At 42.9% G+C, this 27915-nt stretch overlaps 1 protein-coding gene and 1 long non-coding RNA gene across 32 annotated transcripts; one reads left to right on the forward strand and one right to left on the reverse strand.

The window, feature by feature from the left end:
- Positions 1-10935: 10935 nt before the first annotated feature.
- Positions 10936-14279, reverse strand: LOC123097889 (quinone oxidoreductase PIG3). Of its 8 annotated transcripts, XR_006447511.1 has the most exons (7): positions 13818-14279; positions 13551-13739; positions 13151-13238; positions 12960-13055; positions 11960-12015; positions 11708-11813; positions 10936-11589 (listed from the first exon to the last, which is right to left on the reverse strand). XR_006447511.1 is itself a non-coding variant. In XM_044519738.1 (3 exons), exons 1-2 carry the CDS (start codon positions 14074-14076, stop codon positions 13636-13638), a joined length of 363 nt encoding a protein of 120 aa, XP_044375673.1. In that variant the 5' UTR covers positions 14077-14246; the 3' UTR covers positions 11960-12015; positions 13551-13635. The 8 variants fall into 8 exon arrangements, 1 of the variants encoding a protein (XP_044375673.1); XR_006447510.1 differs by having other exon boundaries at positions 12960-13238; XR_006447508.1 differs by having other exon boundaries at positions 10936-11615; positions 12960-13238.
- A 2555-nt stretch (positions 14280-16834) lies between these two features.
- LOC123097891 (uncharacterized) lies at positions 16835-27673 on the forward strand. 24 transcript variants are annotated; one of them, XR_006447533.1, is made up of 13 exons: positions 16835-18191; positions 18301-18391; positions 19019-19151; positions 19410-19477; positions 19584-19694; positions 19787-19880; positions 20184-20397; positions 20761-21577; positions 21657-22270; positions 22363-22428; positions 24861-24983; positions 25103-25247; positions 25569-27673. It is a non-coding gene; the product is annotated as an uncharacterized lncRNA (long non-coding RNA). The 24 variants fall into 24 exon arrangements; XR_006447528.1 differs by lacking the exon at positions 19787-19880 and having other exon boundaries at positions 16838-17469; positions 17863-17994; positions 18120-18191; positions 18270-18391; positions 20184-21577; XR_006447525.1 differs by lacking the exon at positions 19787-19880 and having other exon boundaries at positions 16838-17469; positions 17863-17994; positions 18120-18191; positions 20184-21577.
- The last annotated feature ends 242 nt before the right edge of the window (positions 27674-27915 follow it).

Here is a 27915-nt window from a genome sequence, read left to right on the forward strand (position 1 = left end):
ATCTTGATGTATCGCGAGCTTTGCTATTATAGTTGGATCTTATGATGTTTCTCCCCCTCTACTCTCTTGTAATGGATTGAATTTTCCCTTTGAAGTTATCTTATCGGATTGAGTCTTTAAGGATTTGAGAACACTTGATGTATGTCTTGCCGTGCTTATCTGTGGTGACAATGGGATATCACGTGATCCACTTGACGTATGTTTTGGTGATCAACTTGCGGGTTCCGCCCATGAACCTATGCATAGGGGTTGGCACACGTTTTCGTCTTGACTCTCCGGTAGAAACTTTGGGGCACTCTTTGAAGTACTTTGTGTTGGTTGAATAGATGAATATGAGATTGTGTGATGCATATCATATAATCATGCCCACGGATACTTGAGGTGAAATTGGAGTATCTAGGTGACATTAGGGTTTTGGTTGATATGCGTCTTAAGGTGTTATTCTAGTACAAACTCTTGAATAGATCGATCCGAAAGAATAACTTTGAGGTGGTTTCGTACCCTACCATAATCTCTTCGTTTGTTCTCCGCTATTAGTGGCTTTGGAGTGACTCTTTGTTGCATGTTGAGGGATAGTTATGTGATCCAATTATGTTATTATTGTTGAGAGAACTTGCACTAGTGAAAGTATGAACCCTATGCCTTATTTCCTAGCATTTCAATACCGTTTACGCTCACTTTTACCATTAGTTACCTTGCTGTTTTTATATTTTCAGATTACAAAAACCTATATCTACCATCCATATTGCACTTGTATCACCATCTCTTCGCCGAACTAGTGCACCTATACAATTTACCATTGTATTGGGTGTGTTGGGGACACAAGAGACTCTTTGTTATTTGGTTGCAGGGTTGCTTGAGAGAGACCATCTTCATCCTACGCCTCCCACGGATTGATAAACCTTAGGTCATCCACTTGAGGGAAATTTGCTACTGTTCTACAAACCTCTGCACTTGGAGGCCCAACAACGTCTACAAGAAGAAGGTTGTGTAGTAGACATCAGAAGACCATGATGAAAATGTTGAGTGGCTCTCATATGAATAATTGTTGATCTAATAAAGAGCCCATTTTACCTTGTCTTCTCCTGTTGAATAAAATGTTTGCAGATTCCAGCTTAGTCGACGACACTCTTGCACTATTATTATTTTCACATCATTCGGTCGTACAAGTGAAAGGCAATAATGACGATATTCGATGAGCTGGCCGTGGCAGAGAGAAACTGGTATGAACTCGACTTGTTTTGTTTGCGTAAATATGTTTAACCTAGTATCCAGACTTCAGCCCATTATGTTTAAACATGTTTGCAATGACAATTAGAGATTATAGTTTCTCATGCCATGCATAAGTAGCTGGGAGTTAATGATGATTTATCTTGGATATCAACATAGCGTTAAAATGATTGTGATGTAGTATGATGATATGGTATCCTCCTCTAAATGTTCGAGTGGCTTGACTTGGTACATGTTCATGCATGTAGTTGAATCAAAACCAACATAGCCTCTATGATATTTATGTTCATGTTGTTCATATCCTACTCATGCTAGTGTCCAATGTTACTTACACATAATGCATGGTTATGATCGTTGTTGCTCTCTAGCTGGTCGCTTCTCAATCTAAATTGTTAGCCTTCGAATTCTGCTTGTACATCAAAAACCTTGAACCCAAAGTTATTCCAGATGAGTCCACCATACCTACCTATATACGGTATTACCCTGTCGTCCTAAGTAAATTTGCATGTGCCACCTCTAAAAACTTCTAAAAAATTATCCGTTTTGTGTGCCTGGATCGTTCATGGAACAACATGAGGTGGTCGGTATCTTCCATGCTAAGCGGGTTATTCTCAGGTCAAGTGTTTATTCATTCGCCATCGCACAAGAAAATGGGCGGTAATAGGGATTCCCAGTCCTGAACTAAAAAATGCAAATAATTAAACAAAACTCCCCCGGGACTGTTGTTGGTTTGGACGTCATCGTTGTTTTGGACAAGCCGTGGAATGTGATTGTTGGTTGAGGGGGAGTAAACCTTTACTTTTATCGCTTGGGAACCGCCACTAGCATGCTTATCATGGAAGATGTTGATAACTGATGGTTGTGAAGTGAATAAGAAAGGTGCATGTCTCAAAATATCATTTATCTTTGTTTTAAAAATTGAGCTCTCGCACCTCTGCAAATCACTGCTTCCCTCTGCGAAGGGACGATCTATTTACTTTTATGTTGTGTCACCACCTTCTAAAACAAGCGCCAGAAACTGAGTAGCGCACAATTGTCATGCTTTATGCATTGTGTGTAGCTAATGTTGGGTGCATCATGACTGGATCTTTTCTACCATGAATTACAATGTTTAGTCGCTGCTTGAACTTTGGAGGTGCTCTGCATTTATGTTTGCCGGTCTCAGAAAGGGCTAGCGAGATACCACTATTGTCATATTATATCATGGTTGTTTTGACAACGTGTTGCTGTTTGAGATATCTTATTATTGCTCGCTAGCTGATTATGTCAATGATATGAGTCATTATAATCTTTAAGAGTTATAGTTGACATGGTTAGTTATAATGCTGGCTCAAAACCTGGGTGTTGTTTAAGCTTATTTATGCAAACAAGAGCAAAAGAGTTCGTAAAAGTCATTCTTTCTCACTTTCAGTTTATCAACTGAATTGCTTGAGGACAAGCAAATGTTTAAGCTTGGGGGATTTGATACGTCTCCAACGTATCTACTTTTTCTCACGCTTTTCCTCTTGTTTTGGACTCTAATTTGCATGATTTGAATGAAACTAACCCCGGACTGATGCTGTTTTCAGCAGAACTACCATCGTGTTGTTTTCGTGTAGAAATAAAAGTTCTCAGAATGGAACGAAACTTTGCGAGGATTTTTTATATCAATAAATAGAATTTTTGGAGCCAAGACCTGCCGGAGAGGGGCACCTGGGTGGGCACAACCCACCAGGGCGCGCCCCCCTCTCCTGGCGCGCCCAGGTGGGTTGTACCCACCTGGTGGCCCCGCAGACCTCAACCCTAACGCTATAAATTCCTATTTTCGGAGAGAAAAATCAGGGAGAAAGAATTATCCCGATCCACGAGATGGAGCCGCCGCCATGCCCTGTTCTTCCTTGGGAGGGCAGATCTGGAGTCCGTTTGGGGCTCCGGAGAGGGGGGGTCTTCGTTCTTCGTCATCACTAACCCATCTCCATCGCCAATTCCATGATGCTCCCCACCGGGAGTGAGTAATTCCTTAGTAGGCTCCCTGGTCGGTGAGGAGTTGGATGAGATTCATCATGTAATCGAGTTAGTTTTATTAGGGCTTGATCCCTAGTATCCACTATGTTCCTAGATTGATGTTGCTATGACTTTGCCATGCTTAATGCTTGTCACTTTGGGCCCGGGTGCCATGAACTCAGATCTGAAGCGTTTATGAATTCATCATTATATCCATGTTTTAGATCCGATCTTGCAAGTTATAGTCACCTATTACGTGTTATGATCCGACAACCCCAGAGTGACAACAACCGGGCCCACTCTCGGTGATGACCGTAGTTTGAGGAGTTCATGTATTCACTATGTGTTAATGCTTTGTTCCGGTTCTCTATTAAAAGGAGGCCTTAATATCCCTTAGTTTCCAATATGGACCCCGCTGCCACGGGAGGGTAGGACAAAAGATGTCATGCAAGTTATTTTAATAAACCACATATGACTATTTACGGAATACATGCCAACATTATATCGATGAAATGGAGCTAGTGCTGTATCGCCCTAGGTTATAACTATCTCATGATGAATATCATCCAACAAGTCACCAATCCAATGCCTAGGAATTTGTCCTATATTGTTTCTGCTAAGTTACTACTGCTATCATCACTATTACACTTGCTACAAAATTACTGCTATCACTGTTACTGTTACCGTTGCTGCTGTCACTACTATCAAAACTATCAAACTACTTTGCTACTGATTACTTGCTGCAGATAGTTAATCTCCAGGTGTGGTTGAATTGACAACTCAGCTGCTAATACCTTCAAATATTCTTTGGCTCCCCTTGTGTCGAATCTATAATTTTGGGTTGAATACTCTACCATCGAAAACTGTTGCAATCCCCTATACTTGTGGGATATCAGGGATGGGGATGGGGATCTATGGGAAAGGGGGCATTTGGCAGGCATCATCTAAGAAACTCAAGGCGGTCTGGGTATGGAGATCGGTGGGTAAGCTGCATGGGCAAACCGGTAGATGTTGACAAGGGAGGCCTTGCGGCGGCGGTGAAAGTGCAACTAATCCCTGGGTGGTTTTGGTGATTATTAACAACATATAGCCCATTGAACTAATACTCTTTCAAGATGATCATTTCAGAAAGTTCAATGATTGGCATGGCATGGACTAGAGATGTGGACCCCTCCAAATGCTAAGGACACATATTGGCTCAAGCTCAAGACTCTACATTTTCATTTTAGTGATCCAAGATCACATTGAGTCCATAGGAAAAGCCAATACTATTAAAAGGGGATGAGGTGTTGCTTAATGGTTTGCTTGCTCAAAATGCTTAGTGATATGCTCCAAAAGCCCTCAACCACTTTCTCATATCCACATATGTCCCAAACCAAAAGTCAAACTCGGCCCCACCGATTAGATCTATCCGGCGCCACCGAGTTCATTTGACATAGCCATTGCCAGAAACCCTAATCAGTTCGGTCTCACCGATAGGGATCTCGGTCTCACCGAAATGGGATTGCAAACTCTCTGTTTCCCTTCGTAACGTTTCAGTCTAACCGAGATGAGCGATCGGTCCCACCGAGTTCGCAATGCAAACTCTCGGTTTCCTTTTTGTAACGTTTCGGTCTCACCGAAATGAGCGATCGGTCCCACCGAGTTTGCCTGACCAACTCTCTGTTTGCCTATTACAGAAATTGGTCTCACCAAGTTTATGTGATCGGTCTCACCGAGATTACGTTATGCCCTAACCCTAATGACATCGGTCCCACCGAGTTGACATGTTGGTCCCACCAAAAATCCTAACGTTCACATTTTGAACTAAATCGGTCTGACCGAGTTTGAGTATTCGGTCTCACTGAGTTTGGTAAATTGTGTGTAACGGTTAGATTTTGTGTGGAGGCTATATATACCCCTCCACCCTTCCTCCATTCGTAGAGAGAGCCATCAGAACGTGCCTACACTTCCAGCATTCATTTTCTGAGAGAGAACCACCTACTCATGTGTTGAGACCAAGATATTCCAAGCCAACCACAAGAATCTTGATCTCTTGCCTTCCCCAAGTTGCTTTCCACTCAAATCATCTTTCCACCAAATCCAAATCTGTGAGAGAGAGTTGAGTGTTGGGGAGACTATCATTTGAAGCACAAGAGCAAGGAATTCATCATCAACGCACCATCTATTACCTTTTGGAGAGTGGTGTCTCCTAGATTGGTTAGGTGTCACTTGGGAGCCTCCGTCAAGATTGTGGAGTTGAACCAAGGAGTTTGTAAGGGCAAGGAGATCGCCTACTTCGTGAAGATCTACCCAAGTGAGGCAAGTCCTTCGTGGGCGATGGCCATGGTGGGATAGACAAGGTTGCTTCTTCGTGGACCCTTCGTGGGTGGATCCCTCCGTGGACTCGCGCAACCGTTACCCTTCGTGGGTTGAAGTCTCCATCAATGTGGATGTACGATAGCACCACCTATCGGAACCACGCCAAAAATCTCCGTGTCTACATTGCATTTGCTCCCTCCAAACTCCTCCCCTTTATCTTCATATGCAATGATTTACATTCCGCTGCTATACTCTTAGATTTGCATGTGTAGGTTGATTGCTTGACTTGTGATAAGTTGCTAAAATCTGCCAAGACTTAAAATTGGGAAAAGGCTAGATTTTTATTTGGTCAAGTAGTCTAATCACCCCTCTCTAGACATACTTTCGATCCTACAAGTGGTATTAGAGCTTTGGTCTTATTTGCCTTTATTTCCATAGCTTTGGTGATCATAGCCTTGGTTTCACAACCTAGGAGAGTATGGCGTCTAGCGGGGAAAATTACCACCGTAGAGGTCCTTACTTTGATGGTACTAATTTTGCTAGTTGGAAGCATAAGATGAAAATGCATATTCTTGGACATAACCCCGCCATTTGGGCTATTGTGCGTATTGGCTTGCAAGGTGAATTCTTTGATGGGAGAGAACCGAATCGCGAAGCTACCGCGGAAGAGTTGAAGATGCTGCAATACAATGCTCAAGCTTGCGATATCCTCTTCAACGGATTGTGCCCAGAATTCAACAAAACCAGTCATCTTGAGAATGCAAAGGAAATTTGGATACTTTGATTGATATGAACGAAGGTACCAACTCCGTCAAGGAATCCAAATTGGATGTGCTTCAAAGTCAGCTTGACAAGTTCAAAATGAAGGTTGGTGAAGGTGTCGCTGAAATGTACTCTAGGCTTGCTCTCATCACAAATGAGATTTCCAGCTTAGGAAGTGAAGAGATGATCAACAGATTCATCATCAAGAAGATACTAAGAGCCTTGGATGGAAAATATGATACCGTGCGCACATTGATCCAAATGATGCCCAACTACAAAGATCTCAAGCCAACCGAAGTCATTGGAAGAATTGTTGCTCATGAGATGTCACTCAAGGATAAAGAAGATCTTCACAACAAGTCAAGCGGTGCTTACAAAGCCTCATGTGATGCTCCTACATCATCAAGTGAGAAACAAGACTTCAATGAGGAATTGAGCCTAATGGTGAAGAATTTCAACAAGTTCTATAAGAGTAGAAGCAAGGAAACAAGTTCCAAGTCAAGCGGAAAGTCCTTTCTCAGCCCGAGCTCAAATGAGCTCGGGTGAACAGTAAAATCAAAAACCATTTTAAAAATGTTCAAAAAATTCTGAATTTTTTGTGTGGTAAACTTTGACAAATATTCTAACTGCTTGTAAAATTTCATCTTCAGATCACATTCGTACAATGTGTGGTAAAAAAACAAAATCAGTGCTCCAAAATGCTTTGAAAGTAGCATTTTCAGAGCATCGATTTTGTTTTTTTGACACGCCTTCCACGAATGTGATCTGAAGATGAAATTTTGCAAGCAGTTAGAACATTTGTCAAATTTTACCACAAAAAAAATTCAGAATTTTTTGAACATTTTTAAAATGTTTTCAATTTTACTATTCACCCGAGCTCATTTGAGCTCGGTTGTAGATACTCTGCGTCCCAAGTCAAGGTCCTACAATGACAAAAGATCTTCTAGTCGTGAGCGTAATTGCTACAATTGTGGAAGACTCGGATACTACTTCAAAGGGTGTACAGCTCCCTACAAAAGAAGAGAAGACTCACCTAAAAGGAGAAGTAGAAGAGAAGAATCACCTCCAAGAGAGAGAAGGAGTAGAGATGATCGTTATGAACGAAGAACCTCTCGCAGAAGCAAGGATTTGGAAAGGAAGGACAAGTCATCAAGGAGCTACACAAAAAGAAGACATCAAGCTCACGTTGGTAAATGGGTATCCAGCTCCGAATCTGACCATCAATCCGAGAGAAATTATCACTCCGACTCAAAATATACTCAAGATGAAGGTGTTGCCGGTCTAGCACTTGTGTCAACCAACTCCTATGACATATTTGACTCACCGAATGAAGGAATTGGAAGATGCTTCATGGCTAAAGGCCCAAAGGTATCACACCCCGAGTATGTTGATTTCAATAGTGATGAAGATGATTTGCTAGGTGATGATGATTTACTTGTTGACAACTCTAGTGATGAAAACTATGACGAACTTGCTATTAATCATGCTAATCAAGATAAAATGAATGATGATGATAAGAAGGAGATTGAGCGTCTAACTAAAGAACTAAACACTCTTAAGTTAGCTCATGAAACTACCTTGGAAGATCATCGAGAGCTTTTAAAGACTCATGAGAAGCTACGCTTTGAAAACCTCAATCTAGAGCAAGAGCATGGGTTCTTAAAAGCAATCAATGATGATCTTCGTAAGAAAAGTTCTTCTTACTTTGCCAAGCGTATACTCTCGTCTACTTACATGCCACAAGTAAAATCTAGTAACAAGAGCAAGAAAGATTCTTCTTCTAGTAGTAACAATAATCATGTTAAATCCAATGATGTTGCTTCTAGTAGTTCTCTTGATTCCACTAATGATTCTCTTAGCCAAGTTACACTTGAGCAAGAATATAGCTCATTGAAGGGAATTATAGAGAAAGGTGTTTACAAGAGCCCTGCCGGATGTAAGCAATTTGAGGAAATTGTACGCAAGCAAGGAAGGCACCGGAAGAATCAAGGTGTTGGCTTTGAATGAAAGTTCAATGCCAATGGAGTTGAGTGGGAACAAGATCAATACCCCAAGACAAAGTTTGTTCCTCAACAAGAGAAGTATGATCCTACTTCTTTCAAGGGAACACAAGCCCAAGATGATCTTCCACCACAAGACCACAAGCAAAAAGGCAAGGGCAAGCTTCAAGAGGAGATTGATGCATTTGAAGAAGCTCCCAAGGCCTTGGTCAAGTGGGTTCCCAAGACTACATCAAGTTCTACTTCATCAAGTACGACTACAACTCCAAGGATTCCCATCAAGTTGATGTGGATCCTGAAGAAGAAGAACTAGAGAGTTCTTGAGGGTGACTCCACCAACATACTTCACTCATATCATCTTGGCGAGAACAAGTGCAAACAACTTCCACATCTTGCACTAGTTCAAGGAGTCACAAACCCTCTTGTTGGTAAGACAAGGGACAAGCACTGGTGCGCGTCGGTCCTAAACAAACGGTTTAAAACCCCTTTCCGCGACGGCATTTGGAACCATCACCAAGTGAGTGTGGGCGATAGTGGGGTCCTTCCCACACGACCCAGAAACCGTCGGGGATAGGGCCCCTACAGTACTCCTACGCGTTTCTGCTTGCATTGCCATCCCAGTCGGTATTCTGTGGTGCTACGTTTACGATGCGCGGCCCATCACAAACGGTTCGCTATTATAAAACGTGTATGATGTGCGGCCCATCACAAACGGTTCACCGTTAAGAAGATTAGCTAATCGTAGTATGAGTGTCGGACAGGATTACGAAATGTCGGGCTGTCGTAACATCGTCGTACACGACAACTATCGCACACGCTATTCTATGGTGCAACATTTACGATGCATACTTGATCAGAAACAGTTCATGGTTGCGAATCGTGTACGATAAGGCAACTAACACAAACGTTTAGTTTGCCCGCACCGTTTGTGATATTGTCTGACATCGCACATGGTTTGCAAACGGCAACTGTGTGCATGCTTGCACACGTTTCCTTTCTGTGAACCGTCTCGGATTATTGTGCATATCACAAACGTATGTGTTTTACCAACCGTGTGTGCCGTAACAACCTGGAGAGCGTAATTTCACCGTAATTTAATTGCTGCTTTTCCAAATTGTACCGGATTTGGATTTGAATTTGAATGTATGCTACAAGTTTATTCATATCCATCAGGTTCAAACAACCAATGCATTATTCGATTCATAGATACATATGTTCAAGAATTACATAAGAACCAAATAAAGAATGATGAACCACAGTTGTATACTTGTACTATTAAAGACGGTAAAGAAAGAGGCGAAATATATTCTGGTTGTTGAACAAGGTGAAGCGGAATGCCCATATTGTGCCCTCCTCCATGCAGAAGGCACGCACGACTCTAGTCCAACCCCTTGTGATGGCCGACCGCCCATCCTTCACGATATTCATGAAAACATCTAGATAATCATCGTGTTCTGGTAGAAATACTTTAACCTTTGCATGCCCACCAATCATGTAGTTTGAGAGGTAATCTTGAGTAAACTGCTTTGGCAACCACTGCAAAGGAATAAGGTTTCAGACATTGTCATCTAACACAACTCATTATGGGCAGTAAAAAGAAGGCTGCAGAGTTCTTACTTACCATCCTGCAGTTCGTTGTTGTCTTGGATAAAGTGTAAACAAATAGTTTAATTGCCATCTTTGGACCCATTTTACTAACAATCTTTATCAGCTTCCTCACTTGATGCTGGTTCATCGATATCTCATTGCCCCATACGCAGAAAGGGTCGAAACGTGGATCTTTACCAATGACATATGTACCTAAAAGCACCAAGTTAATATTAGAAGCTAAACAACAATTGCACAATGATGTAGTACAACACTCTTTTATAATATGTCTATATACATCCGTATATGGTAGTCCATTTGAAATCTCTAAAAAGACAAATATTTAGGAATGGAGGGAGCATCTTATAACATCCAATATACTCACATATTAGATGAATTAACATCTTATATTATGGGCCAGAAGGAGTTTAGTTCATGCTTAAAAATTATCTATTGCTGTATCCACGGGTTACAGTTAGTTTGAGCTAGTTCGGGCTCAAATAGCCCTAAAGTATATCTAAACATGAGGGCTAGTTTGAGCTAGCTGCATCTATAACCCACCCAAAAAAACAAGTATCCAACCCAAGAGGTGCTAATTGGAGCTATTTCTCCTAGCGCATTTATTGTCAATCTAACCCTGCCATCCAAACAACTCTTTGGATGGAGTTAGTTCAGGGTTAGTAATGAGCTAGAAACTAACTCTAACCTCTAGCTAAGTTGAGTATCCAAACAGGGTTGTGTTGTTGCTGTTGCTGTTGCTGTTGCTGCTCTTCTACGTATATCTAGACATCATTAGAACATTAATGTAACACTCTTCCTTGTTGCTATGTAGCCTAGGATTGCATATTTAGACATTAAGTACAGTTATGTTGCTATGTAGCCTCAGATATATTACATATGACCCTAGTTAACCTAAGGAAAAATGGGTTGCGGATATATTTAGTTAAAAGTCCGATTCACCGATTAGTCCCTTATCAGCCGCTGGCCTATATAGTACTAGCTACGGATATCCTGAACAATAAGCAGATATAAGCCATGGGATGAAACTAACATCGATGGAAAACAGCAGTCGTTCCCAAAATTGTCCTGTGTAGGTACATCAAGAAGCATGTTAAGCACAACAGGCTAAACATCAACCAAAATTACACATGGCAGACAAAATAATCTCCAAAAGATAGCTTCAGTGTGCAGGTTTAAGCACGCTAGTCTTTTCTTTCCCTAATAATAACCTAATAATAAAGAGAATTGGGTTTCTGGTCGTCGTCGCTAGCGATTTTGCAAAAAAGTCCCTCTGTTTCTAAGAATTCAACCTACAGTCCTATTTTAAGTGGTCAATCGAAAAAACGTTTCGTACTTACAAAAAGATCCCTGCATTGTTTATTATTCTACCCGCAGTGCTATTTTGAATTGCTAAACAAAGACCACACACATGCACGACCACGGGCTCTCCTCCTCGCGTACGGGTACGGCACAGCCGCCGCCGCCATGCGCGGCCGCGCGGCCGGTCTTCTTCTCCAACCATCCGCCACCTCCCCATCCCCTTCCAATATTTTCGGGCGCCACCCCAAACCTCCTTCGCTGCTCGCCCATGTGTCGCGCTGTGCGGGATTCCTCGCCGACCCGCCCTTCACAGTTCCATTGCATCCCCTTCTCAAGCGTTCCCTTCAGCCACTGCCGACTCCAGCCACCGCCCTCCCGTGCTCCTCTCCTGCAAGATCGAGGCAACCTGGGGAGGGACAGCAAGACGACACTCTGGGGAGCCAGATCCAGGAGAGGCAAAATAAGGATGGCAGCGGAACGGGGGCATGAAGTGCAGCATATGCACAGATGGGTTGAGCACTCACTGCGTTTGTCCATGATCATGCCTACTGTCTTCGTCCAACGATGCTTGCAAGGTAAGAACAAATCTGTGTGCATAACCTACCTTCAAGCGGAGAGGATTGATTGTTTCTGCAATTGTACAAATTGGATGTGAAAAAACAACTCTGCATGTTTACATGAAGCTAGATTCCTGGAAAATAAGTGTTTTCGCACAGTATATCAAAATGAAACTGCTAATTATTAAGTTACATATGTTCTTTGTTTCCCGATCATACCTTCAGCACCTGATTAACAAAATACGTGTCTCTGATGTCGGAAATTCCATCTGAATCTGAATCGTGACAAAAGACAAACACAAAATGATTAGGAGGGACTATCTATGCATTGCGAGTATATTGGGAAGGGAATTTGTGCTATACAAGTTAATGCCAATGGGGAGGGAATCTCTAAGGAAAAAGTCGCTCACTTATCATCGAGAGAAGACACAGAGTTCACAAATAAGTGATTGACAGGTCTCAATTATTTTCAGGAGGCCATCATGTTGACAAGAAAGTTGCTGCTCACCCTATTTTTACAACCAGAAAAATGCAATTCTACGAGAAAGTAAATGTAGGATTTTTCTAGGGTGCGTCTATACATCAAACATGTGTTAAACAACAGTTTGATTTGGATGTTAGAAGTAAAGAAAGTTGTAAAACCAAAGCAGCATTGGTTAGGGTTCTTACAAAAAGTATGATCTGAAGTAAGAAATCTGTTTAGTTTGTGGGTTGGAAGTACCACATATAAGCTTAGTCCATGTGAATTGGCACACTGTTTGGAACAAAATGAAACTTAGCAGTACAGTTTGGTAGTTAAACTACTCTTTAGTTTTAGTTTTAGTATATGTTCAGTTCTGTTTTCTTGTGATGTGAACCTAATGAACAGAAAAGCCTCATGGTGTATTATTTTTTATACATGCATCAAGTCTGTAAATTTAGTTTTTTGTTATAAAATTGCTCGTCAGTGACTGAATCAGGGGGAAATTTATGAAAAGTGAACTAGCAGACAAACTCTAGCAGTTCCCAGCTAATTTTATAAATTCATTCCCAATGAACTTTTGTGTGAATTGGTCTTTTTATTCTCATATCTTGGAATATAAATGATGAACCTCATTCTTTTTTGCATCGTGGTTTTGTATGATGGCCATGGCTACATAACAACCATAGTATACATCAATTTTGTGTTGATGTATGAAGGTAAAATGTATAAAAAAATGTATGTGCTTATTATACTTACTTCGTGGTTTGTTATTTAGCTTTTCTTTAGCCCAGCTGCAATTCCTAAAGGTTGGTGCAGACACTCAAAAGTGCCAGAGCAGTAGAGATGTTGTCTCTGCAACATTAACACATCGATCGGTGTATCTGAATGTATACATTTGCAACCTTCAAATTTAGAACTAGCAGATTTTTGCTGCTACTGTTACTTACAAAGAATGATGTCTCATGTGTGTACATTTCCAAGGTGTTTTGCATTCTGTATAGTGAATGTACTAATTCCACTAGATCCACCATGGATCTGCATACATTAAAGATACCCAATCATCAGGAATAAATATAGCCAGGAGTCTAGGACGTTTCCCCTCATTTTGCATATGAGTAACTGTGGTAACGTAGTTCACACTACATTTGGGTAAGCATCATTTACTTTGTTATTTCTCAGTTAGTCGAGGCATTTTGTTCTAACAAAAGATATACGAGATTCCAACTCAGGTGCTCAGTGTAAGAGATTTACAGCCAGTCCCAGTCCAAAGAAGAAGCAAGTGCAGTGAATTGCTAGCCGTTTGCAATCATCACATGGAGAAAAAATTAGCAAGAGAGATTTTCTTACAAGGAAGGATTCACCGGGGGAGAGGGGACTGGCATGAAGACGGTGGACCAGACGGTGCAGGCCACCTCGCGCAAGCTGGCGGCTGTCAGTCAGCAACCCCCCCTCTGTCGTCGGTAGAAGCTGCCCCGCCGGAACCACAACCTTCTCCGCATACCCGCCGCCGGTAAGCAGCGTGTACACCTGCAAATGCTACATCATATGCAAAAAAAATGAGGTTCAGAGCAGCAGCGGCCATCAGCAAATTCACCATGGGGGCACGCTTGGCACCTGGTGTCGACGGCCCAGCGCGGGGGGCGTTGGCCCCGAGTGCGACGATGGTGCCGGAGCACTCAAGCCCCGGGTAGGGCGAGGCGCCAGACGGCGGCGAGTACCGGCCCTGCCGCTGGACCGTGTCGTCGCGATTGACGCCGGCAGCGGCCACCCTGACAAGCAGCTTGCCCTCCCCCGGCGCCGAGAGATCCTCGACCTCGCGCACCTGCAGCGCCTCCGGCCCGCCGGGGCTCGCAGTCGCCACCACCATCATCATTGCGTCCGCCCGCCTGCGCTCAGCTCACTTGCTTCCAGCTTGTGGCTCTCGGTAGCTCCGCGTGTACACGCCACTGCTCTACGGCTCTGCTCTCGGCTCTACTTGGATACAGGGCTGGGCTTCTCCAACTAGATCCGGCCCAAGAAAGTTGGACGGCAAAATGTGGTTACGGCAAAGCTCATGCGAGGCAATATAGCGAATTAACCATTTCATGTTCATTTATACATTAAAAATAGTCCCACATTGCTCTCTTACAATGTATTTTATCAATTTATATACTTTAGCAATGCCTGACAAATCAACAAGTTGGGCAATAAGCAACCACTCTTGAGATTATAAGCCAAGGGAAGAAAAACACACCCGGTTAAATCGGTTCTGCATTGGTGAGGAGCGGCCTGCATGGCGGCCCGGCCTCGGCGGCGGCTGTTGTACACCAGCCGGCGACGAGGACCTACAACTGCAAAAGGACTCGCGTACATACTAATCAGACCATATGTGCTTGCGATCATATTTTTTTCATGGGCAGTCGAGCATGCATGCTTGCGAAACCTGAATTTTGTTGCTTGCAAGAGCCTCTTGTGAAGGTCCGTCAGACTTAATTCACCTCCCGAAGATCGGCCTGCGTGGCGGCCCGGCCCCGGTGGCGGCTGTTGTACACCAGCCGTCGACGAGGACCTGCAACTTCAAAAGGACTCGCATACATACTAATCAGACCACATGTGCTTGCGATCATATTTTTGTTAGATTATGATCAGAAGGCCAAGAGAAGATAGATGCATGGATACACGAACTCTCCCAGATGCATAGGATATGTCCCATTAAGTTCTCTCCTTCAGTCAGTTCTGTGCATAATCATTCTCAATTGGTACATCGCTTTTAACATCAGCACCTCATTATTTTTCTCCCGTTGTAACGCACGGGCATTTATGCATAGTCTTTCCTTATTAATAATAAAGCAATTAGTGCTTCTGCACACCTGCTCACCGTGGTCGCGCTTTTTGCGAAAAAGCCCGTCTATTTCTGGGTAGTTGAATCCGCAGTCCAGTACTTCCCCGAGCTCCCCCTCGAGCTCCCTACTGCGGCAGACCGCGACGGTCGGACCTCCTCCGCCTCGCCTCGCCGCCGGCGACTGGACCCTTGCCAGACCAGCAGATGAGCAGCGGATCTCTCCCTCCCTTCCTTCTTCTCTCTTCCTCACATCTCCCTCTCTTCAGGACGCCAGGAGATCCACAGCCGCCGCCACGAGTCGTCCGTGCTCGGATCCCGCGAGATCCGGCCGCGGGCAACTCATCCCCGCCACTCACGCGGTAGATCCGCACCGCCCCTCGCCGTCCCCGTCGGAGTTTGCCTCCAGCGCCGCCGCAAGCCACCTCCCGCATCTGCCCTCGTTTGAGGAGAACGACGACCAAACCTCCCATGCTTGCTCGTGTGGGCCGCATGACCTCCAAGGCCCAGCACAGCGCTCGCGGACAAGCCCGGCCATCCTGGCCCAGCACAGTCATGCATGGCTCTTAATTAAAGTTGATTGCCCCTAAAAAATAAAGCAGATTGGATTTCTCTAATAAAACGTGAATGTAGGCACGGCCTGGGATGGTGCTGCATGGTGGCTGGTTTGAAAAAATGCATGTGTACGCCCAATATTTGCAAGGAAAAATACGTGTGCACATCCATAAAAGTAGAAACAAATGTATGTGCGCGACTAGAGCAACGTCGCCACCAAAAAAATAAAAAAGGATAATAAACCTGAAAAATATGAAAATCCGAGTACATGCCAAATTTCATTAAAAGTAAACAAAAAATCCAGCGAAAAAATATTTGTTTTTCTTGCATGTTTGTCTTCCTTTTAATCTTTCGCATACGAACACGAATTTCGCTGGAAATTCACACAAATATACTACATTTTTTGACTTTTGGGATAAAAATATGTTTCTAAAAACGACTAAAATGTGCCCGCGCTCCAAAGTGACTTTTCAGATTAATGAAAAAGCCTAAATGAAGCACAGTTAAAAAAAAGCGAAGTGAAGTAAAATGTGGAATCACCACGTGGCATACATAATAGTATTTTTTTAGGGCCTGGATGATATAATTAAAATTACTCCCAAATCTCAATTGACCTATCTTTTATGTAATTAAAGCATTGAACATGAGTCAGTTTGTCATGACAAAAGGAGACCCCAATTTCATAGATGACACTTATTTTTCCGTTGCAACACACAGATCATTTTGCTAGTTAATAAGGCCCCGTTCGGAAGTGCTCCAGCTTCCCGACGGGGCCAGCTTCTCGACGGAGCAGCGCAAGCCAGCTTCCCAGCGGAGCCAGCAGCGTTCGGCAGGCATAGGAGAGGAGTTGCGCTAGTCGCTGTGGTCGGGCCCACCAGGCTGGGCTGCGAACAAAGAAGAAAACGGTTCGGCAGGCACTTCGGGGTGGCAGCGGGATGTAATTTAAACGAACTCCTACTTCTGTATTTCGTGAAGCTGGACTTCCCTCGCTCCACGAATTTGCACGTCACGAGGCCTCCGCTTCTGAAGCTGGCTCCATGGAGCCGACGCGTTCGGCCAACAGGCTAATAAAGCGGCTATTGCTTCTGCCCGACCGTCGTGGCTTTTTTCAGAAACGTCCCTGTACTTTTCAGTATTCAACCCGCAGTCCTTTCTTAAGTAAGAAAACGTTTCGTTTAGGAATTTTGCAAATAAATCCCTATAGTTTACGGTATTCAACCCGCGGTCCTTTTAAAGTGAGGTAAAAAAATAGAACCACAGACGAGAACGGGCTCTCCTCTCTCTCCCTCGCCTCCGGATCCCAGAGGCGCCCCACCCCGCGATGCTCGATCTGGTGCCGCGCCGATCTGGCGGCGGATGCGGCGTCTTGCTCCATTTGCGATGGCGTCCTGCTGATCAAGAGAAAGAGAGAGACAGGGCGTGAGGGAGAGAGGAAAGAGAGGAAGAAAGGAGAAGGAGAAGGGGCACAAGGTGAGGGAGGCGGTCGCCGGCGGTGGCGGCTCCAGCGGGCGGGCAGGGAGACGAGCTCCTGTTGTGGCGGCGGGGATCGGTGCGGGCTGGTTCCTCCGGATCGAGCCTTGGCTCTCCCGAGGCGTGCGGCTGCCGGCTCGGTGATCCTTCTCCCCCGCCCTCCCACTCCATGGCCAACGACACGATGTGCGGCGACCTATTCCGCTCCCCGCCATGGCTCCTCTCTCTCCCCCCACCAGCGCCCTCCTCACCCCTTCCCCACTCCCAACTGATTCCCAAGGCTGCACCCTCACTCTGTCGTTAGATCTGGTCTGGACCGAGCTCCTCCGATGTCCCTGCTAGAGCTGAGCGAGGACGAGGAGACCACCACCTGCTCTAGCTGCGCAAGGCCACGCAGAGAGGCCAACCTCATCCTCCATCAAGGTTGCAGAGCTCCCTCTCCTCCGCCTGATTTCCCTTTTTTGGGTTTTCAGCAGCTTGCTTCGTTCTTTGATGGCACATTGCTGTCCTGTTTATCTGATCCAACTGTAGTATTTTGCTTTTTCAGACCAGATACAATTTACTCAAGGGTAGAGTAGCTTTGGTTATGTGCACTGTTTGGTAGAGGCCTGGGTTGTTCTCTTCCATCCATTACTAAAAGTACTGCATATTAATTTTTTTGACCTTTTTCTTCTAACTGCCTTCTTGTATTGCTGATACCATAAAGGGCTGCAACTTTAGTAGATCTCTCCTATATTCGTCCACTCTTATGTGCCTTTGTGGATTCTGAATTTTAAATCCTTTTACGGTTCTACTTACGCCCTTTTATATTTCCAGCTATTGGAGGCGAGTACATGTCGGTCACGGATGCTGGTTATCTATCAGTTTTGTTCGATGTAGGAGAAATCATTGGTGGAATTCTTGCTGGGTTCATGTCTGATCAGCTCGATGCTAGGGCCACTACTGCATGTATCTGGCAATTCCATCTCTTTATGCCTTTCGTGCATATGGCTGTACTTCAAAAGTGCATATACTAAAATTAGTGAAGGATATCCAACGCATCAAACATGGTTTTTTATTTGTAAAAATACTAGCCCGTGCAGGTGCACGGGTTGACGACATCTACAGCCACGACCCCTCCGTCGTCCTCGTCACCTGGCACCTTGGTACGCAAATTAAATACTTCTTCACCTGGCTGGGCCATTTTTGTTCTAGAAATTCAGATGCTTAAGCTGGTGGAGCAGGGTATGATTGTGATCTATGCAATGGGTGCAGAGTGGAAGGGGCTGCCGTTCCAGTTCAGCAGGGTCTGGACCCTCTACCGCAGTGAGCTCGGCCCGCATCGGCAACAGCGGATTCAGATTTTGTAAGCATCATTCGCTCACTAGATCAATTCAAATTTTGTGTTCTGATTTTTCCACGTTGCGAGCTTTGCTATATATCACATATCTCCATGATATGGGTGCATATCTCTTCGGTTCTGAAACAAGAACTGCATGTCTTTCAGTTTGCACTGTGGATAAATTGCAGTGTATGGTCGGTGTTATAAGTATAAAGTGTAGGCAGATCAAGATGCAAGTTTCTTTGGTTTTGACTCCAAGCATGAATATTTGATAATTAGAGAGAAGGCTCTTAGGTAAAGATCTTTGCCTAGATCAATGTAGTCATATAGGCCATGAGTTATCTTCTAGCAAAAATATAGCAATAGTTTCTTCTTTGTCTATTCCTCTTTTTTCTTTGTTGCTTCTTTATTTTCTCAATGTTGAGCTTCCCTGTATGATGATTGTAATGAGCCAGATTGGCAAAGACTGGACATTCTAAATTTGGAAGAATGCAATGATCATTTTTTTGTGTGCAGCTGTAAATGCAACGCACAATGAAACAAAAAATAGATATTCCTAGGCTCGATCTTTCTACTGCAATTAAATACTTATTATGACACTTTTGTCAATCTGTTTGGCATGTTTTATTATCTTCTTCTGAATGTTTGGAGATGGTGGCCTGTGAGGAGGATTTCAGGGGAGATCGTCTGTGAATATAACAAGAGGCTGAGATTTGACCTGCACTGCATGCGAAAAGCAGGTTCAGGAGCTCCAAGCTAACAATTGCCAGAGCTTTGAAAAGATGTAAGATTTCTACTTTCTAGCTTCTCTCACAAAATTAGTTGTAGCCTGTTATTTTGTATGACAGTCGGGTTTGTTGTAAGAATGAGCTATAGACCTATTGTTCAATTTTGTTTGATATAGAATAATATTTTGCTATTCTGGGTGGATTTTAGGAATCCATTTTTATGTGGGAGCGATCTTTCTGATTCAGTCTCTGTAGTGATATCATAGAGGCACTACACTTTTGACATCTGCTGAGAAAGTCATTTGAACCTGCAGATTTTTACAATTAAAGTGAAGATGCTGTGATGGTGTCATTTTTTTGAAACGTCAAAGAGGAATTTCAGGTTGGCAGAACCTTCTTTAACTTGCTTGTCAATTCCTACTTCATACAGTTCAGTTCCTTAGTAGATATCTGATATCCTGAGTGATGATCCTCTGTGATCAATGCAGGAAGGCACCCCTTTCTTCTTCAGAGGCCAGAGTATTTGGGAAGCAGTCATTAGGGAACTTTTATCGAAAGGCCTATCACATGCTAAAGAAGTAGCCTTCCTACAAAAAAAGGTGTGGTCATTGATATCTGGGTTAGATAGAAGCAATGTTTGAATTTAAACTGTGCATGAGTCTCAAGATCTTTTTTGTTGCCATATTAACAGATCAGTTGTACAGGTCACACCTAGAGCTAGCGCCACCACCGCAAAAGAAATGAAGAAATAGATTAGTAACTTCACACCAACCAAGCACTAGATAGTATGGCCTTTTTCTATTCATATCACTTCTCTGTAAATGCATCCGAGGTTATTTTGTCCTGAATGGACATCTTTGTGTTTTGTTTAAAATCTTGAGTCACTCTATGATATGCATTTTGAATGCAGTAATAGATGGGTGATTCAGTCTGTTCATATTGATAGCTAAGAGTGACACTTAGAATGATAATTCAGATATCATTTTTGTATTTAAGATGCAGGCTGAATTTCACAGTTCTGTAACTAAAAAACTATTATCTTAGCTGTTTTGTGCCAGATGTACTTATTGATTTCATATATGGTGCAGGGTAGTTGATTCTTTAGAAGTGTTTGGAGCAACCAAAATTCAAGTGAGAACACGATACTTCACTGGTGTGTCCATACATATGTCTATATATACGGTGAAACTCTCAAGTGAGTATGAATCAAATGAATGATGCCCCAAGAGCTCAGGTGCATTTCAAAATGTTCTATTCCTCCCACATTCAGCCAACTGGAGTACCCTGCTCTCCCTTCTAGAGGTTCTACAGTTCAATCCCTATTTTACGAATCAGGTGCTTGCATTCTATTGTATCAAGATGTGTAAATAGTTAGTAAGTTGTCTAGCTCACGAAAGTCTACATGGAATGAGTTCTGTAGTTCTCATATATTTTTTACTAAAGGAAAAATGAATTTACTTGGACAAGGGTGGATGAAATATCAATTGGGATTAGTATGGTGTATTTTTACTTGGTGTGTCCATGCGTATGTTTGTTACTGATCATACCTATATATATCTTCTAGAACTGATGGTGAGTTGTATGTTACTCTGTGTTGTGTACAATGGATTCTTCCTTGCCTATTTTCCCTGTCATGACAAGGCTTCCATAGCGTATCTCCCATAGCAACGGACGGGCGAAGGAGGCGGTTGTCACCGACGGCGGGGCCAGATGTGTCGGACGCGCGCCACTCGCCTGCAGTCAACGCAGACATACATAGCGACCGTCCATGGCGGCGAGCGGCTCCGGGGGGTGGCGACGGGGTTGGGTGGTTCAAGCGGCCACTTCTGCAGCTACATGGGATTTCTTCAGGACCATCAGCAGGTACGGGATTTCTTCAGGACGATGACTCAGACCATATCTGCATGCAGAGAACACATATGAACTACTCCTGAGATTGTGACTGAGCTACATGGTAATTTACTGTTAAATTATAATGTTGGGGGATTGTGCAATGCGACTGAATGAAAACTGGCAGTGAATGGATATTTACCTTATAAAGGATGCTGGGGTGCTAGTCGCAACTGCTGGCTCCACGTCCTCTATGAATAGTGTCGCATGAAAAAAAATAGCAAGCAGCGAGATAAGAAGGGCCGAAGGGAGCGGGCAGCGAGAGAGACCTAGCCCGCGTCTCCCCCACGACCCTTGTTCCTCTTGCCGCCGCCGCCACCGCTGCCCACGATGGAGCCTACGCCCACCCCTCTCTCGCTCGATTCCTCACCTCTCCTCGCTCGATTCCTCGTCTCTCCTCGCTCAAGTCCTCTCTCTCTCCCTTTCCTGACACCACCGCCCTCCCGTCCAGTGAGGGGTCCGTAGACGTCGTCTTTCTGGACGCCGACTTCGCCCAGCCGGCTGGACGCTGCCTCGGCGACGAGGGCCCCGTAGATGTCGCCAACTTTGCCCAGCAGGCCTTCCACCATGTCGTCTCCTTCGGCGCTATGAGGTTCGTCCGCTTACCTGTCTGATGTGATCTTGGAGGAAGAAGACACGATTTTAGTTTGATTCGACTTTGGTTCATGCAGCCAGGGGCGTGTTTCCGGTTCAAGGTGTCATGGATAGCCAACAGGATGGGGGACCAGGGCGGTGACGTCAAGCTCCTACTGTGGAGTCCTAGGGCTGTACGCCAGCAACAATATTTCTCCTCCCCTCAACCCCCACGAACTATCTATTCTGTTTCTACAATTTCAATGGCTTAGTTTCATGTGTCAGATCGTTGTTGCCCAATTTATACCAGTCTGATTACAGTAGACCATCTATGCAGTACGGCACCTATAGGCTTTCCAATTCTGGTCTTCCTACTATAATTATATTTGATGTAATGTATGAGAGGCATTATTTAAGAAGATCAACACGCGTCAAGTTTGGTAATTACCTGCGGTCACCTATGCCAAACATAATTAAATTTACTGCTTGCTAAATCCATCAATGGCAGTTCTTTACCATTAGTTTGTTTCATAATTTGAACTATTCCCCATGAAACGATGCCCATTATACAAATGCAATTCCCACACCACATAAACCATGTGGTGTGCTCTTTTTGTATTCATTGGTTGGGACAGCTGCGGGGCTGACGGCGGCATTCGGGGTTTGAGATGGCACAAGATGAAGAGCTCCTTTTGCCATTCTCTCTGCAAAGGTGATGTTTGCGCCCACCCATGGCTTGGTTTGCTAAATTAGTTGGACTTGTGATTAGCTAGCAGTTCTTACAGATATGTGCTTTCATTACAGATATATGCTAGATTAGTTGATCCAGGGCTGAAGTTGTATACCAAAATAATGCTGAGAAATTTAAAGGTGAGTTATGTCAGAAGTACCTTGAGCCTTTTTATTTTGATATATCTCTTTTGCGCACTCATTTAATGCCACTTGCAAGCTGAAGTAGACAATATCATAAAGAGCTTGATGACTTTATATCTTGGTTGTGTGTGTGTGTGTGTGTGTGTGTGTGTCTGATGCCTTTTGACGCCTCCTTTCAGTTCATCATGGTACTAGCAGATAGGCAGGTATTCGCGTATCAGTTGCTTGATGTGCTTACTGTACTAGCAAACAGGCTTCCTGGTTGATTAGGTATTTCCTAGAGTTCAACCTCCTTTCAGTTTCAGATGGACAGCCATTAATTGTTAGAGATGAGAAGTACCTTAATGTAAGACTGGAGGTTGCTATTTCAGATCAAGGGTTGGTGTCAACGTTTAACATGTGTTTAGGGAAAGTATCCTGTGCCCACTCTTTACATTTTTATTGGGTCCTTTCACCATTCTGCATATATATATATATATTATTCGTCACCCTGGGTGAGGAATAGTTATTCTTCACACCCTCTATTTTACCACCAATGCACTGTAATTTCACGTTCCGTAAGTTTTGTCTTATTTCTGACGTAAAAAGAGACCGTAAGAAAATATATAATCGCCGTAAAAAATATTTTATGTTATGTAAAATTACAAACGTAAAAACATAGTGTAAAATATACATAAACTCCAAATTTTCTTGTCTTATGACCTATATTTTTATTTTCTTATACCAAATTTTACGTAGTGAATCAATAGGAATGTAACTATTTGAATTCCAAATGTAATTTAATTATGAAGTGATCGTAAGATTACCTTGGGTGAAGAATAACTTATTCAACCGAGGTAATCTTACGATCACTTCATAATTAAATTACATTTGGAATTCAAATAGTTACATTTCTATTGATTCACTACATAAAATTTGATATAAGAAAATAAAAGTATAGGTCATAAGACAAGAAAATTTGGAGTTTATGTATATTTTACACTATGTTTTTACGTTTGTAATTTTACATAACATAAAATATTTTTTACGGTGATGATATATTTTCTTACGGTCTCTTTTTACGTCAGAAATAAAACAAAACTTACGGAACGTAAAATTACAGTGCATTGGTGGTAAAATAGAGGGGGGTGAAGAATAACTATTTCTCACCCAGGGTGACGAATAGTCAAATATATATATATATATATATATATATATATATATATTGTTTCTTGAGATATATATATTTTGTTGTGCTAGATGTTTGGTGTTTCGGTTGAATAAGAAGCTATTTGTCAAGCAGAGGAATACAATTAAATGTACAAATGGTACCACTTTATGAGTTATGCCTGATAGCTATTGGTGTCATTTCCCCTCCGAAAATCAACATTTTCCTATTCGTAGGAGCTTCAGTGAGGTTGCTCACCAATGAGCTGGAAGGTTTTTTGTCCTGGGTACCTGCAGCTCACTTTGTTAATTACCACAACACCATTTCATATTTAAATTTAATACTCCCTCCCTTCTTTAAAAGAAGGCATGCCAGTTTTGGTCAAAGTCAAACAATGTAAAGTTTGACCACGTTAATCCAACAAACTTGTACGTCTTCTTTCCTAGCATGGAGGGAGTACTTAGTTTGATTATTGCATCTACAGTTTATTTTTGCTTGTTTTGGACCGTTCAGAGCGTCCAGGCAAGGACTCCAACCGTCAGCCATCTAATGTGGCGGACCGAGAGTGCCGATGCCTGGAGCTCGGCGAAGAGGGTTGGGAAGTTGTTGTGACACCAATTCCCACCCACCACCCCGCGAAGGCAACTCCAGAGGAACTGAGCGGACACGCAGGAGAAGATGATGTTGGAGCCCTCCTCCGTCCCGCAGAGGGGGCAAATTCTGTCACCTGGGACATTCTGTTTGAGAACCTCCACACCAGATGGAACCCGTCCGCGGATCCACTGCCACATGAAGATCCGAATCTTTAGCGGCAGCTGGATCCACCAGATGAGCACAAGCGGCTCCAGGGAAGGTGTGGGAGCGATGGCCCGGTATAGGGATTTGGTGGAGAAGCTGCTCGACGGGTCAAGGCGCCAGGAGATGTGGTCCCCGGCCTGCTTCACGTCCGGGTCATGGAGGGCGATGCAGTCAAGAAGTTCATGCCAAGCGGTGAGGTCCGGAGGCCCAAAGGACCTCCGGAACGTGAGGCGCCCTAAGTCAATAAGGGTCGTCTCAACAGATATCCTAGGCTCCATCGCGATGGAGAACAAGTCCGGAAAGCTTGATGAGAATGCATGTCTATATGGTTCTGTGGCACTGATATCGTTCCATACCAGTTTATTTCCAGCAGTTAGTCTGCTTCTTCATAGAGATTTTATCAGTAATACTAAATTAAATAAGAAACTGAATGTTTACTGCTTTCACCTTCAGTTTGAACATGATTGTCTTATTTGTGACATAGGTGAAAATTAGCAAGCAAGCTACAGTCGGTGCATGGATGACCAACTTTACTTGTTACTTTATGAAGATGATGATTCCTAAATAGAATTACGAGCTAGGTCCTGCATGTTGATCGTGCTTCAAGGTACATTTGTTCGTTCCTTATAAAATTGTAATGCTTTTTATTGGTTGTGCATCCTAGGACCAAAAGCTTGATTCATAGATAGCCGAGGAACTGAGGAATTTTACTCTCTGTCGTTGCAGGGTAGAAGAGGATGGGAGGAGGGGGCGCGTGCTCCATATTTTGTTATGCACACCTTCCTAAACTATACTTTTCTTCTTAACATATGTTCATTGTCCAGTAGAAGCTGTAGATTTCAGCGTACAATAATTTCCAAAATGGTAGAAGGTAAGAACCATGTTACATGATCCTTTTGTGTTCTCTTGATTTAAAGTAACACATACCTGTTAAACTTGGTGATGATTTCCGAGGTGTATTTATAAATTATCTGCCAAGGTTACTTCAGGCAATTTTTTTCTCTGAAGCCTAGGCATATTGGTTGTTTGGTTGGCTCTCTTTACTAGCAGGAAAATAACTACTATGTGTTGCTTAGTTATTAGCGGATTGAGTGTATGAATGATCTTATGTTCACCCAGATTTTTTTTATTTTTATAATGATTCTGAAACGAGGTCACTCCTACTAATCTTGCTCTCCGGGCCTGGTGGCAGGATGCTTGGTCAAGAATGCAGGGTGAGCAAAAGAAAACTATGAACGCTTTTATCTCTCTGGCCATCTAGAGCATATGGAGGGAGCAAGATAGCGGGCTCTGTGTCTTCACACCGCCCCAGAGGGGGTGCCACTGAGGGCTTTCTCATGGAATGCGGTGCAATGTGTTTTTATGCACGCCTATGAGCAGGCTACCCTGCACGCTGATCTTCTACTACTTTCCCAGGCCTATTACTTCCCCCTGAGATGCTTCCAAGGGTTCTATTCGGCTCCATTGTATTTTTCTTTCTTTTTTGATTGCTTTTTCTTCTCTGTTTCTTTTTTTATATGCAAGGCCATAAATGTTTACCATGCATCCTTGCTCACACAGAAAATTACTTCAATATACACATGCTTCTAAAAATGCACATCCTTTTCGAAACTATGTATATTTATTATCAAAGGTTATAAGGCAGAATGTGTTTGCCCATGACTAAAACAAGTAATACATTGTACTTTTTTCAAAGCACACGTGGAATTAGCGGGCTCCTTTAGGTATTTCAAGGGAAAAACAGAATTTGTTTAACTAATTTTCTATATTGCTTATTTATGCATTTGTGACCGTAGCTTTCCACTTTAGCTCATAAACTGGATGGCAAAATAGAGTTTGCCCATTTCATATCTATGTTGTCTTATTAGGAAAATACATTTTGTTTTATAGCTGATGCTTAATATGTTTTATCGACCGGTGAATGCCCAACTTTAGCTCATAGACTGGATGGCAAATGCTAATCTGATGGGGCTTTTGCCACTTTTTGTTTTATGATTGTCTAGACAGCTGATGGCATGCTTCTTTCTTGCGAATTGTCAATTCTTTTGTACAGGGTCCCTCAGCTACTTATGTTGCTAGACAATGAGAGTATATAGATAGCATGTATGGTTTCTACATTGTTTTGCGCATGTTGAGATGCATCACATGATGTTTTCCTTTTACATTTATGAGTATTACAGAGTCCTTTCTTTTTCCACAAGGGGTAGTAGCCGTGCCATTTGATTCGAAGGACAAAGAGTTGATCACAAGGGGTAGCATTCAGGATATATACACAAGAGTATAGAAACAAGTTATATGATGCAATTGACCACTATTTCTATTAACTTCTCCTGTACACAATGTTCACGAGTTAATATATTAAGTACATTTTATTGTGTCACTTGTGTTTACTCTTTTTTTAATGCAAGTTTACAGCTACTTGGAGTTCCTAATTGTAGACTCAACTATCTTGACCTACCAATGTACTCAAATATATGGTTATTGAAAAAATGCAAATATTTTCAACACGAACATGGTTTTAAACGGGTCTTTGCGCCATTTGGCGCAACTGGTCATCTAGTGCACTTAAAAGACTGTAAAAGCTGAGTGTCAGCATCAATGTAGATGTCCGGGAGTGATTTAGTAGGATGTCGAACCTAAACTACAGAAAACATGCATCTGATGGAGAAGTGTTGTTCTGAAAAATGGGTTCATAGCTTCATATGTTAAACTGAAAGCATGCATATTTGAATCTGAAAAATGGGTTCATAAATTCATATAAAAAACTGGAGGTTTTTTAATTCAGAATCTGAAGTTTGTCCCGCATTGCATCATCAAGTAAAAGACTGTAGTTTGTATTCCTCATGTGTGCTGCACTTGCAGGGTCAGAGTTGGTAGCCATCCCCTGGACAGGGCGCCATGTCTAGGGCGTGTTGGCGTGCTTGAGCAGACGATACGCGTATGTTTGTTGCGAGGTGGAGAAGGAATACGCCATGGATGGATTTTGATTGCTTTGATGACAACAGTTTCAACTTAGTAAGCCATATGCTGATATTCATGTGACTGTGATCTCGGAAATAAAAGTTCAAAGGAAAGGAACAGAAACCTTCACTAAACATAGAGTTGTATTGTACCTGTACTGAGAAAGGTTTGTAGAGTATGAAAATATGTTTCGAGATGAAACAAATTATGATTATTAGTCATGGCAGTTGTAGGAACAGATAGAGTCAACTAGGTGTTGTAATGCTGGACTAAGGATGGACCATACTCAGAGAAATCAAAATATCTGCGGCCCTCCATGGAATAATATATTCGACATGTTCCCATTGTGCTTTACAAAATTGTTCTTGGAAGCGTACCGAGCAGGCCATTTTCTGTAACCAGTTTGGAGCTGAAATGTTTCCAGTTTTCTACATACAAAAAAGGCAGAATTGAATGTACATGCTTGTAACTATAAGCCTTCTTCTGTATAAAGATGTACACTGCACACACATACTATACAATTTATTAGAAGACAATTCTTCTACTCACTTCACACCTCGCCGTTTTTTAGGAAAGAT

Source organism: Triticum aestivum, chromosome 4D (genome assembly GCF_018294505.1).
Source record: "Triticum aestivum cultivar Chinese Spring chromosome 4D, IWGSC CS RefSeq v2.1, whole genome shotgun sequence".
NCBI classification, from domain to species: domain Eukaryota; kingdom Viridiplantae; phylum Streptophyta; class Magnoliopsida; order Poales; family Poaceae; genus Triticum; species Triticum aestivum.

Bases quoted from the DNA above. Each gene is read 5' to 3' on its own strand.
- LOC123097889 (XM_044519738.1), bottom strand. From the start codon at position 14,076: ATGATGATGGTGGTGGCGACTGCGAGCCCCGGCGGGCCGGAGGCGCTG. The intron at 13,740-13,817 runs GTGCCAAGCGTG...CATATGATGTAG, and splicing joins CGCTGGGCCGTCGACACCAG to CATTTGCAGGTGTACACGCT.